Below are 13,622 nucleotides of genomic sequence, written 5' to 3'. Positions count from 1 at the left end.
GTGGAGGCCAGGATCTAACTACTGGCTTACACTATCTTTCTGTCCCCTCAGTCTTGCCCCGCTAATCTTGAGCAATGACTTTCAATCCAGCTGAAAATAGTTAACTATGACTAAAATACTATCTCTGGGCCTATCCCCCCTCTTTTAGTTAACATGGGCTATGATCATGCCAAGTTTCTAATCAAACAGCACATTATAGACATAGAGTTCCAATCAGATATAGGCAGGACCCCAAACTTTGTCATCAGTGAAGGACTCAAGTCCTCTCCTGTGGCATACCTATCAGAACTGGAAGTCCCAAAGAACAGGAGGGCCTTCACGCTGGTGCGATACCATGTTCTTCCCTCAGCCATGATTGAGGGATGATATAGGAAGACTCCACTCTTGGAACGTCAATGCCCTTGCTACTCTGGGCAAGTAGAAACAACAGAACATGTCCTTTTTCAGTGCTCGTATTACAGAGTTATTCACTTCATTCTACGATTATTACATAAGTATCATATGTATCATAACATAAGATAATATGGACCAATTTTACATGTCTCTACGGCTTTCTGATAACAACCCCACCACCACTTACAGTGTTGCCAGGTTTTGTGTGGCGATTAAATTCTGACAGATGCTGATGACATCTAGCTCGTGCCCAGCGCCCAGGTTTATGGACTAACTTCAGTGCACCCTCAGCCTGCTGCCACAGAGTGTTTCACAGCAGCCCTGCACTCCTACAGTTTACAGTTCTACAGCTTTGTGGCTTCTTACCTTGCCTTAAGTTGGCAAAACGTTTTCTATGCCTATAGTTGCTGTTGTATGATTTTACATGCCTTTTTATACCTTCCTTATGTCTTTTATATAACTTTTTAATGCATTTTTACTTTTTTACTTTTATGACTTTATGACCTTTTATGATGACTTTTATGCTTTTTATAAACCTTTTATAAACATTTGTACCCACTTTTTACCATTAGTAACTGTTTACTACAGCCTTTAGATCCTGGCCATTAAGGGCCACTGAGTTTGCAGTCTTGCTTTTTGTACTAGATAGCAAAAGTTTTATTTTATTCTAAATTTTACTTCTACTTCTGCTTTTTATAGTTATTAATAGCTATTATAATAGCTATTATAATAGCTGCTGGACCTCTCAGTGGTGTTCAATACCATTGACAATGGTATCCTTCTGGGCTGCTTCTCAGGTGTAGAGATGGGGCAGGGATTGGGGGTAGTGTATTGGAGTGGGTCCAGTCATTTCTTGGGGGGAGGTTCCAGAAGGTGGTGCTGGGAGACTTCTGCTCAGCTCCTTGGCCTCTGGCATATGGGGTCCCACAAAGCTCAGTATTGTATCCAAGGCTGTTTAACATCTATATGGAACTGCTGGGAGAGGTCATCAGGAGGGCTGAACTGAAGTGTCATCAAATGCAGATGATGGCCAGCTCTACCTTTCCCTGTCATCAGTTCATAGGGAAGCAGAAAATGTACTGAACTGGAGGCAGGAGGCAGCAATGGGCTGGATGTGGGCTAGCAAACTGAGCCTAAATCAGGTGCGGGCCGTGAACGTGCCTCTGGGGGGGGGGGTGGCGGGTGGCTTCTTTAACTGGAAATGGAGCCGGTGCTCTATGCCGCCCAGCAGCCCCCATGGCGGGGAATCACCTCCACCACTTATCTGGCTTCCGTGGAGGCGAGCCCCCGCAAGCGGCAAGGTAAGTGGCGGAGGCGATTCCCTGGCGCAGGGGCTGCTGGGCAGCACGGAGCACCGACTCCGTTTCCAGTTAAAGAAGCCGCCCACCACCCCACCGGAGGCGCGTTCACGGCCCGCCCACAGCTAAATCCAGATAAGACAGAGGTGCTGTTAGTCAGCGAAAAAGCCCATTGGGATGGTGTTGTACTCCCCTTGAAAGAGCAAGTGTGCAACTTGGGGGTGCTACTGGTCCCAGCTCTGCTTTTGGATGCTCAAGTGGAGGCAATGGCAAAGGCTAGTGCACTAGTGCGCCAGCTATGTCCGTTTCTCGAGAAGGCAGATCTGGCCATGGTTACCCATGCCTTAGTCATGCTGCAGCTGGATTACTGCAATGCACTCAACATGGGGCTGCCCTTGAAGAATATTAGGAAATGTCGGTTGGTGCAGAATGCAGCTGCCAGGGTTCTCTCTGGAACTGCCCATTTGGAGCATATTACACCTATTTTGAAAGAGCTTCACTGGTTGCCAGTTTATTTCTGAATCAAAATCAAAATGCTGGTTGGTGAATGTCCACTCTGGAGCTGCCGGGTCTCTCAGCTTTCCTGTTTCTGTTTGTCTTTTTACTGGTGTTTATTTATTTATTTAGCAGGCCTGGGGGTTATGGTTTTTACAGTTTCAATGATTTTAAGGTTTTATATATGAATTTTATGGAATTTTATTTTATTTTAACTTTTGTAAACTGACTAGAGATGCATTATGAAAGGGGTTATTAAAAATGAACTATAAAATAAACTATGATTTCATGTTACGTGTGAATGCAGGTCATTAGTCTCCTTCTGAGGATTAGAACTGAGTTACAGTTAATGAGAGGAAAACCCATGGCTAACATTACGGAAGATTTCTTCCACTGTCTCCCTGTTGACAAAGGTTTTAGAACTGGAGTGCCAAGAGCTAAAAGGACTGTTTTATTATGGACCAAGCTTGTCCCTAATTTCCTGCTTGACCTTAATATCAGGTGAGGGATAAGGGGATATTGCAGCTGACATATACTGGGAGGCAGTTGGAAAACTGATGTGGAGTCTACATTTTCCACATATAACTAATAAAGGTTCTTTCCTTTCCCCATGTAAATGAAAAGCAGTAATCAGATACACAATAGATGTTTACAAATGAAAAGTAGAACATGTCTACTTATGAGGGAACCCCAAATGTAATAGTTTTGAGAGAGCAGTCTTGATATCCTTATTTCTCATGCTATAGATTACTGGGTTCAAGGTGGGTGGAACAAAGGAATATATCACAGTTAATACCAAGTCCAGATAAGACAGAGAGTTAGAGTTAGAGGGAGGCCTCAAATAGGTCATGAATCCACTGATCATGAAAATGGAGACTACAAAAAGATGGGGAAGGCAAGTGGAAAGGGCCTTTTTTCTTCCCTCCAGATAGGGGATACCCAAGACTGCAGTGAAGATCTGTACATAAGTTACAATGATGAAGATAAAACAACCTAACCAAAGACCAGTACCGAACACAAGAATCCCAATTTCAATTAAATATGAGTCAGAGCATGCAAGCCTAAGTAGTTTGGGGATTTCACAGAAAAACTGATTGATAACATTAGAGCAGAAACGAGATTGAAAAGTGCCAACCGTATGTAAAATTGCATAGAGAAAGCCAATAATCCACACACTAACTATCATTTGGATGCACGCTTGCCTGTTCATCACCATTTCATATTGCAAGGGATTGCAAATGGCAACATACCGATCATATGCCATAACTGTAAGAAGGTAGAAGTCAGATCCAGCAAAGAAGGCAAACAATAGGACTTGAGCCACACATCCAGAATAAGAGATGTGTCTGGTATTCATGAGGGAATTGGCCATGGACTTGGGCATAATGACTGACACTGAACACAGGTCCAGCATGGCCAAGTTCATCAGAAAGAAGTACATGGGTGTGTGCAAGTGGTGATCAAAGGCTACTGCAGAGATGATTAGAAGGTTCCCTATTAGAGTTGCCATGTATAACAACATGAACACAAAGACATGTAGAAGTTGCAGTTCTCGGATCTGTGAGAATTCCAGAAGCAGAAATTCGGACATGGAGGATTGATTATCCATGTTTCACACGGCATCAAGATGCATGATGTCTCTGAAAGGAAGTAGAGGAAGAACTATTAAAAATGTATCATGTTCTGTTCATGGATTCATTCATGAAGAATGAACATGTGGCAAGAGGGGAATGGGAACACCCCTACTCTGCAATGTTTTGTTGGTTTGGCCAGCTTTTGCTTTCTTTGACCTCAAGTGAAGCTCCATCAGAGGATGCTGACATGCTGTCAAACCAAAACAAGCTAGGCCAACCCTTTTCCCTCCTTGAAGCTTCAGTTCAGCCCAACACCAGCTACTTTCCAGGACCAGCAGGGGCAAGGAGCAAAGGCTCTAATAAGTCTTTTGACTAACAAGGGAATAAGCAGATGTGTCCCATGGCTGGGCTTTAAAGAGGACATTATAATACCTTTTCCCTTAAAGTCCCAGGAAATGGTACACGTAATTCTGGGTATTTTGTAGTATTTTGTGAGTCATTTGCTGATTTCCTCTAGCAATACAAATCCAAATAAATGTATTTGTCATTAAAAGAGCCAAATCTATTGTATATCTGCTTACTGCTTTTTATTTACATATGGAAAGGAAAGAATCTTTATTAGTCATATGTGGTAATATAGACTCTTCACAGAATGATTGTTTGGATCACTGCTGAGCTCTGTCCTCCTGCTCAGTCTTGGGGGAGGGGGACAGTTCTATCTGCCTTCTATCCTTGGAGGCTGTACCTAAAGGTGGAAGGGGGTGGGAGACACTACAAGGAAAACAAGAAAAAGCAAGCCCCTCCCAACCCCTTTTTTTGCTTTTTGCAAATTGTGGAGCTTGCACTGCAATTTGCAAGCTGTCTCTCTTCAAAGCAGGAAGAGTTGTGTGTGTGTGGGCATGGAGAATGGAGCACCCTTGTGGAGATAGGGTCTGCCTGCGTATGTTTCATTTTTGTACCAGTGTCTGCTCTCTGTGCTTGCAAAACTCCTGAGCTCTGCAAATGTCCTAAAAAAGCAAAAGTTGGAGCAATAGGGAAGCTGGGAGAGGGGAAAGATGCCTTCCTATCAAGCACTCCACTCAGCTATGCTGAAGAAAAGTGTGCAAGACAGGAGAGAGAGGTCTGAGGGAGCAGCTAAGCCCCTCCAAGGTCTTGCCTGCTTTTCTGAATGGTGGGTCTCTTTTCCATGCAGCCCCCAAGTTGCATTAAAAACAACAAAACTTCCAAGGTCTCCCCCATCCCCTTTCAACAAAATCCAACAAAAAACAATTACCTTGTTCTTTTACATCTTTATATTCTTGAAATTCAGTTGTTTAAATATTGGATCCATTAGAGACAGAGGGGGGAGTGGATAAAGAATTATGCATGAATATATACTTGTTTTATATTATTACATTCTTGTGAGTTCAGTTGCTGTTTGTGCCCTCAAAAACTTACATGTGCCACGTTGTGTATGTGTGGAGAGGGGGAAGATATTTGACTTCCCAGTCAGTGTACATAGGGTTGCAGTTTTATTATAAATGTATATCAGCACAAAGTCAGGTGGTATGGTTGTGTTTTGAAATAAGGTTCCAGGCTTTCAAACTGAGTCACTTGGCGACAATCCTAGATGGGAAAAACTCTGAAAGAACCACATCCAAGCAGGTTTGCAGGATTGAGTGGATGTTAAATTAATTGCACTGCTCTTTACTGAGGCTATTCTGACCATCACCAGAAAGGGGGCTAAGGGAGCCTAGCCCACTTTCTGGTGCTCGTCTGAATCACTGGGCTCATGAGCGAGCCCGGTGGTTCCAAGGCAGCTAGCCCGCCTAACTAACCCTCCCCCTAAATGAGGTTAATGGAGCGAGCACCCTGTAAACCTCATTTATTTGCTCGTGTGTCAGCCGTGGCTGCTTGCAGCCACGGCTAACACACTGAGGTGTGGGGAGAGGGGAGGTGGGACCCCAGGAAGGCATTGTGCACTCCCACGGTGACTTCCTGGGGTTTGGGGGCCTGGTGCACCGCATGGCGGTGCTCCCCTTCCCTCAACCCCCGGAGCACCTCACAGAGCTGCGGCCGGGCACGGGAGTGCCTGACCGGAGTAGCCGCTCATCTGAGTGACTGATCTGGCCACCCAGCAATGAGTGACTGCTCGTGTGCGGGGAGACCTGGCTAAGTCTGCACTTCCCACACAAACCCCGCCTGGCAGTTCACACCAGTCATGTGAAGCACCTCGTTATGTTTCCATGGAAAACCTCTACTGTGAAAAGCCAATATACTAAAAAGCATAGCATGTAATTTCTACAAGTCACCTTTCCCATATTTTGCAAATTGTTTTGTTGGCTTTGCGAACAAACCCCCGTCATTTGGTCCGTATATCTTGGAGTGGATTCAGATGACAATTTGGGTTGTCTGTTAATCTGCTACACTATATTACATGTATCCTTAATGTTCTTCTGCAGCAGAGACATGGGCCCCACTCCAACCTTGGTACGCCCTTGACCAGATGGATCCTAAAAGCATTTACCAACTAATGCTCAACCCACTTATGCTGAAGTGCTTGCTTTATTCCACTTTCACTCTTCTGGGGGTGGTGATGGTGGTGGTAGCACAACTAATACAACTACTGCTGCTGCTTCTGCTGCTATTACTATTACTCCTACTACTGTATAATAAAAGAATATTTAAAGAGCTATAACAATTAGGGAATGAAAAAAAGTAAATATTTCAATAAGAAAAATTACCCTCCACAATTTAACTGTAGCCCTTTGAATCATGACATGAAAATATTGAAGGAAAAATGTAGTTTCAGGACAGGTAGGGGTGTGTGTGTGTGTGTATTAAAGTGGTTAGAGGAATAGTAACAACACTTACAATTTGCTGGGCACCACAAAAACCCTAGTCAAAAGAGAAAACGTACCAAGATGCTTTAGGTTGTAATATTTCCATTGCAACACCCATTCATCTATACACTGTTGATCTTCGTCTGGAGCTTGCTATAATCTTTGTACTTGATTCCTGATGGAATTTGTATTTAAAGTCTTCATGGGTGGAAAGGAGATTAATGTTTCTCTTAGCTTCTTGGCAACTCAATCCCACGTGTCCAACACACCTTATCAGAATAAGTTGTTCAAATTCATTTCCCTAGCCAGTGTTGGGGGCTTTTCCTCCTATTTTTGTAAAAAACTGAAGCAGATAATTAGTAAGAGGCCTCTGCAAATGATTGGAATTCCTGTACTTCCGTACACGTGAAACTGCGGTCTCCCTAGCAAACTCAAATTTAAACCGTGGGTTTGTAATGAGTTTCACTGCTCCAACCTGAGGTTTGTGGGTGGCAGCAATATATCCATATGCAGAAGCCTCCATAACCAGTGTTTTGTGCTGTTTCTGGAACTGAAATCATAGATGGGGAGCCCAGACCCACACAGCAATGCCTCCACTCTATGCCTGCTGCACTTCTCAGTGGCCATGCCTCCAAGCAGTTGCCCCGCCCCCTGTCTCCAAGCTATTCAAGCTGTTGCCTGGCAACAGGGATGCCACCATGTCCCATCCCAAGCTTCTATGCCAATCAAACAGAAAAGTCACATGGGGGGATGCCCACTGTGCCCTTTGTGGGATTCTTGCAATCAGAAGAAAAAGGAGACGGGATGGCAAGATGGGCACTATTTGTTTTGCTCTCCAAAAATGAATCAATAAAGAAATATGTTCACAAGCACATGCAGTTGCAGTGGCACCATGAACCAGGCAACCTGATTAGGTCACAGCAAAGATAACATATGGCAGGGCAGCGATAACCAGGCTTGGGTTTAAAAGGAAACCCCCATCCAGGAATTCTCGAATGGCTCAGCTCATTATTTTGTACAATAAAGTTGGAGAAGTTGAGCTTAGCCCCTTCCTTTTGGGTGCAGTTGGGCACTCTATGGCATTAGTGGTGAGAAAAACCATCCAGCAGGAGCAGCTTTGTCACCAGGTAATAGAGAGACTCTTCCTGTGTGATGATGTTGCTCCAGAGTGGACCACTCTCTCATGAGTGTGAAAGGCCATGGAGAGATACATGTACTGCTCATGAGAAGAACCATTCTGAGTACACAGGGATCTTGCAGAAATGCTAATAAGATGTGACAATGCCCCTTCTCCCACGTACTGGTCTCTCACAAGAGTGTAAGGCCATGGAGGCATGCATGCAGGCTGGATGGCAGATGCCACCTAGACTGGTTGCTCCACATAAGCAAACCATGGGGACAGGTCCCCCAGAAATACTTCTCTTGTCTTGGTGACTGCTGCAAAGAAGCTGCCCAAGCAGGCCATCTGCCAGTCCGGTCATCCATGGGAACCTGTCCATATTTATTTTTGCCCAGCATGGTGAACCTACTCTCCTTGGATCACTGATTATTGGTGTTCCCCTCTCCGGTGATTCCCCATAGTAGAGGGAACACAGCTGCTGCAACATGGATCCAAACTCAGGAAATTTGAAAGAGAGTGAAGATCTATCCTCAGTCCTGGTGTTCCCCTCATCTGCCCACTTGGTACCACCCGGACACATGGAATGGCAAATCCTTCTTTGCGTGCATGAAAGGGTTGTCTATAGGTCTACGTACAGGCTAGAACCAGGCTGCAGCCAGCCCAGGCTGTCATTCAAGAAGCCGGCAGGGGGCTTGGAGGACCCCCACCACTGCCCACCACCACCTCCAATGACTCTACTGCTGCCTCGCCATCTTTCCTAAAGGTATAGAGGAACCGTTCTCTCACCCCCACCCCATCCTCCATTGCTTTTAGGGATGACCCCTTTACAAGTATCCCCAAACCAGTCCGCATTCCAGTTCTTAGAACCAGGGCCAGTCTGGTTCAACCTCGGAAGTGCTACCCAGTGGAAGGAAGGCTAAGCCCAGAATAGCAGCTCTGATCACCAGGATCAGCTCTGTCTTGTGTTGATTGAGCTTCACTAGCTGATATCAAGAGCAGCTTACTGGTAGTTTCATAGTAAAGCTATCACTATGACCACACAGACTTGGGAGTGCAGCAGGAAGAAATGAATTCTGACCTTCCATGCTGTCTCCTGTGTCACCTGAAAATATGACCCTAAAGGTTGTGCTGCCCTCAGGGACATATTTTCAGGTAGATGACCCTTGGCACTTCTTGAGGCAGCACAGAACCTCAAAATTCACACCACCCCTCTGCACTGTTTACCTCCATATTGTCTATTACCAACTTATACACTGGTTTAGCACCTCAACAACCTCCCTGCAATGTTCTGGAAAGAAGAGGTAACAGTGTGTCCTGCCCCCACTCCTACCTAGAGAATCCAGGATGATACCTTAGCTGCTAGTATCAGAAACCACTGAGAGTTTCAGCAAAGCAAACATGGACAAAGAGACCCTGTCCAGTTTCCAGCATAACCCATTTGCTATTTTGTTTTATTCTGTTTGTTTTGCAGTTACTGGAACATGATGTAAATAATGCAGAATTAAATTCAGTAATAAAATGCATTTGGTTTAAGATGAGTGATAAGATAATTTGAATTTCACTCATACACTAAAAAACATGGATATTGCAAGTTAAGGTGCCCATTTTAACTTCTGTGCCATATAACTTACTAAGTCTTTGTACAGTGTCAGATATGATGCTGGCTTTAGAAATGAAGCTCCATGCAACCAAATGAGGCTCCAGGCTATAGGCCAACACCAGCCTCAGAGGCAAGATACCTCCAAATATCACTTGTGGGGAGTAGCAGTAGGAGCGAGGGCATGCCCTAAGATCTTGCCTATGGACTTCCCAGAGGCATCTGGTGGGCCACACTGTGTGAAACAGGGTGCTGGACTAGATAGGCCTTGGACCTGATGCAGCAAGGCTGTTCTTATGTACTTACTTTGCCTTGGTCCTTAAGCTGCCCATTTGGCTGGGGAGCGATGCATTCAAGCAGAAATTCAACAGGTGCAGCTTCCCTAATCACTATACTGGTCTAGGACCATAGTAAAGATTGATTGATTAATCACTTGCTAGAGATGCCCCTGAATTTCTGCCCAATGCATCCTACATCAATGAAAAATATATATACAACTTTTATAAACCAAAATTTTAATCCAACAGAAATAAAAAAATATTCTTTCCATGAGAGAGAGAGAGAGAGAGAGAGAGAGAGAGAGAGAGAGAGTGTTCCATTCATTCAAAAACTGAATCAAACGCCGTGCTTTTAAAAAGATAATCGAATGGTTGTGTAGAATATATATCGTACAAGTTACACAATAACAATATTCTCCAGACTACAAAATGATAACTGACATTTGGTTATTTGAACATAGACTCCATCCAAAAAGTTTGGACAGGGCAGATCTAATCTCTTGGTTTCTCATGCTGTAGATCACTGGGTTCATCATGGGTGGCAACATGGAATATAGGACAGCAATCATCATAAGCAGATCTTTGGGGGCCTTGCCAGTTGGACATAAGTAGGCAAGAGTGCCAGTGCAGATAAACAAGGTGACAACAATGAGGTGGGGCAAGCAGGTAGACAGAGCTTTCTTCCTTCCCTGCACAGAGGGGATTCTCAGGACATTGGTGAAGATCTGTATATAAGAGAATATGATGAAGACAAAGCAGCCAAAGGCTACAGATGCAATGAACACAATGACTCCAAGTTCCATCATATAATTGCCATTACAAGAGAGTTTGATCAGTTGAGGGATTTCACAGAAAAATTGGTTTATGGCATTGGAGCAGAAGGTTATTGAGAAGGTACCCCTGGTGTGTGAAACAGCAAAGACAAGTCCAGTGACCCATGCACCAGTGGCCATTTGGATACAGGCTCCCATATTCATCACAGTCTCATATCGCAGTGGATTGCATATGGCAACATATCGGTCATAAGCCATAACTGTGAGGAGGGACAAGTTGGTTACTGCAAAGAAGATGAGGAAAAAGACTTGAGAAACACATCCTATATATGAAATGAGCCTGGTGTTCATGAGGGAATTGCTCATGGCTTTGGGGGTGTTGATAGAGATGTTGCCAGTGTCGGCGATGGACAAATTCATCAAGAAAAAATACATGGGAGTGTGAAGCTGTCGGTTGAGGGTTACCAGTATGATGATGAGAAGATTTCCCATGATGGTTGTCAGATAAATCAGAAGGAACAACACAAAGTGTAAGATTTGAAGCTCCCGGATATCAGAGAATTCCAGGAGGAGGAAACCAGTTTCAGTGGTTTGGTTGGGCATTTTAATCCCTAAAGAAGAAGCAGAAGAGACAGAATGGGGCGGCGGGGTGTGTGTGTGCTTATCGGGAACGTGGCCCATACATGGATATTTATCATCTGGTTCATTACAATATGAATTGCAGATTTACAGGTGTGCATTGGCAACCACAGATGGAAGTTTGATATCATCTGACATTTCTGCAAACACGTTTAATGGAATCACCTTGCACCTGCAACAGCTGAACATATACACAATAATCAAATGTACAGAAAGCAAGTGGCATATAGGCAAGCATGAAACTGCCCATGCTATGTGATTCAAAATTAGTCAATACAATACAAGAACAAAAAACCATTTTTGTGCTTGTTTTTTTGTGAGTGCTACAAGTAGAAGAGAACTCTCAAGACTGCTAGCATGGACTGAATAGAAATCTAGTTGTAAAGAGTGATTTAATTTTCTGAAAGGAATAATGGGAGAAGAGGGAGAACTGAAATGGAGGAAACACATTGAGGATGTGACAGAATGAGCAAGAGCATGCCAAAGGAAAAATAACAGAGCAGATAAAACAATGTTACAGTGCAATATATGACATATTTCTTCATATCATTTATCACTTTGAAACTAAGGCTATAATACATATTTGACATTAATACATTTTTTTCAGAAACATAAATGTGGGGCTAAGGTGTAATTTTGCCCAGCTCAACACAATGGCCATTAGCATACTGTATGATGTTCCATGTAGCTCAGTATTCTCCCTCAGGCAGATTTAATATTCACATATTAACTTCACCACTGGAGAAGATCATCTGGAGATTCAGAGTTCAATGCCACCAGTATACTGATGAGACTGAGCAATATATTTCATTTCTATCTGGCAGCAGGGAAGCTGTGGAAGTTCTCAACCATGCCTCGAGGTGATGGTATGGATGTGGGTCAATACTTGATCCAGACAAGACAAAGGTGCTTCAGGTAAGCAGGGATGGTGAACAAAGAAACAGATTCCAGTTTTCTTACCATATTTGCTCGAATGCAAGATGACTCTGAATTTAAGATGAGCCCCTTTAAAAACAGAGGTTAAATACAGATAATACCTCTATTTACTCAAAATGATGAGGAGACTGAATTTATGATAACCCCCTGATTTCTAATATCAAAGAACCTGGGGATTCAAATAAAAACAAGGTGATGAGGTGGCACTCCCACTATAGATTCATGCTTGTAGTTGGGGAGTACTTTTCAATATGGATGGGCAAGCAGAAAATAAATTATGAGCCCTTTCACACAATCAGTGAGAAAGGGCTTGAGGGTGCAAGGAGAGAGGAAGCCTAAAAAAGCTTACCTCCTCCACAGATAATCCCTGGACCAGGCAAGCAGCTGGGGCTGTCAGACAAAAAGGAGCACTAAAAAAGGAGTTTAAAGGAGCACTTGCTCCCTTAACCCCATTTAGGAGGGTGGCCTCCTTGGTGGGTTTCTTGCCAGCAGCTGCTCAGAGTGGGCTTGGTTGCTTTTTGACTTGAATTGAAAAAGAACACTCAACGAGGCCCAGTTCTCCTGCACCCCATACCGCACTCCATTTCAAGACAAGGCTGCGATAAAAGATCCAATTCCGATCCTCCAGCCTTTGAAGAGTGCACAGCTCCTAGCTGATGTAGTATGGCAGTGAGGCTCTACACACAATCGGTGTGTAGAGCCTAATAGGGTTCTGCAGGGAGAGTGGCCCCCAGAAGTCCCAGAATGCCCTGCACAAGTGCATGGGGCATTGGGGGAAGATCCCCGATGCTGGGAGGCTTGTTTTAGCCTCCTGGTCAGGGGTCTCCTCATGAGTCATGCCATGTCGACTCATGATCGCAGAAACGGGGTTAGCAGAGTGCTCACTTTAGGGGAAGGGTATTCCCCTAAAGGTGGGCTAGCTGCCGCTGAACCACCAGGCTCGCCTGCAGTTTTCACAATGGCTTGAAAGCGGGCTTGGCCTCCTTTCAAGCAGTCAGGAGAATAGCCTTAGCGTTTAATTTTTTGATCAGTAATTAAAGGCTGTGATGACCTTCTGTTGAGACGATGAGACAAAATTATAGGTTAGATACTTACTCTTTTGTTCCCATTGGTTATTTCTTCCTATTTGAGCTCTTCTTCTGGTGATGTCACATCACATGCTTACTCAGGATTTTTCAAATCATTAGCTATTTACTCTTCCTTTGCTACTTCAAGCTAGCCAGGGACATATATGTCTTTGGGTGAAGGGATGAATGATATAAGGCTGCATATGCGATATCCCTATGTTCTGAGAGTAACATTTATCAATAGTTATTGTTCTGCTTGCACACTTGGGAGACTTATCTCCTAGGGACTATCACAGATCACTAAAGAAGATCCATGGGGAAACTGGCATGTGTTTACTAATATGGAGGAAATATGAAGCCCAAGGAAAGCTGTTTTCAAACCTTATATTTATGGTTTACTCAGGGCCATTGTCCAGACAAATAAAAAAGAATGGGATTCATTTCTCTGCTAATATCTCTTTATTTGTTAGAATAATTAAAATATATATGAATACTCAAACCTTGGTTAAATCAAGGTACATATAGTGACAAATTGCAATAGCAGTAGCAATAAGGCAAAAATTGAAAGATGGAAGAGATTTGAAAGGCAAGCCTCAAATTAAATCTCAATCTCTCTCTCCTTTGAAGAAA

At 43.8% G+C, this 13,622-nt stretch overlaps 1 protein-coding gene and 1 pseudogene across 1 annotated transcript; both read right to left on the bottom strand.

Annotated features, from left to right (window-relative positions):
• Positions 1-2,859: 2,859 nt before the first annotated feature.
• LOC128331086 (olfactory receptor 14A16-like) lies at positions 2,860-3,819 on the bottom strand (annotated as a pseudogene).
• Positions 3,820-9,999: 6,180 nt separating this feature from the next.
• Positions 10,000-10,953, bottom strand: LOC128331085 (olfactory receptor 14A16-like). Its single transcript, XM_053264446.1, has one exon. The coding sequence runs from the start codon at positions 10,951-10,953 to the stop codon at positions 10,000-10,002; it is 954 nt and encodes a 317-aa protein (XP_053120421.1).
• Positions 10,954-13,622: the final 2,669 nt, after the last annotated feature.

This window comes from Hemicordylus capensis, chromosome 6, assembly GCF_027244095.1.
Source record: "Hemicordylus capensis ecotype Gifberg chromosome 6, rHemCap1.1.pri, whole genome shotgun sequence".
Taxonomy (NCBI): domain Eukaryota; kingdom Metazoa; phylum Chordata; class Lepidosauria; order Squamata; family Cordylidae; genus Hemicordylus; species Hemicordylus capensis.
The sequence above is the reverse complement of the archived record's forward strand: the minus strand, read 5'-3'. Positions and strand labels throughout refer to the sequence as shown.

Bases quoted from the DNA above. Each gene is read 5' to 3' on its own strand.
- LOC128331085 (XM_053264446.1), bottom strand. From the start codon at position 10,953: ATGCCCAACCAAACCACTGAAACTGGTTTCCTCCTCCTGGAATTCTCT.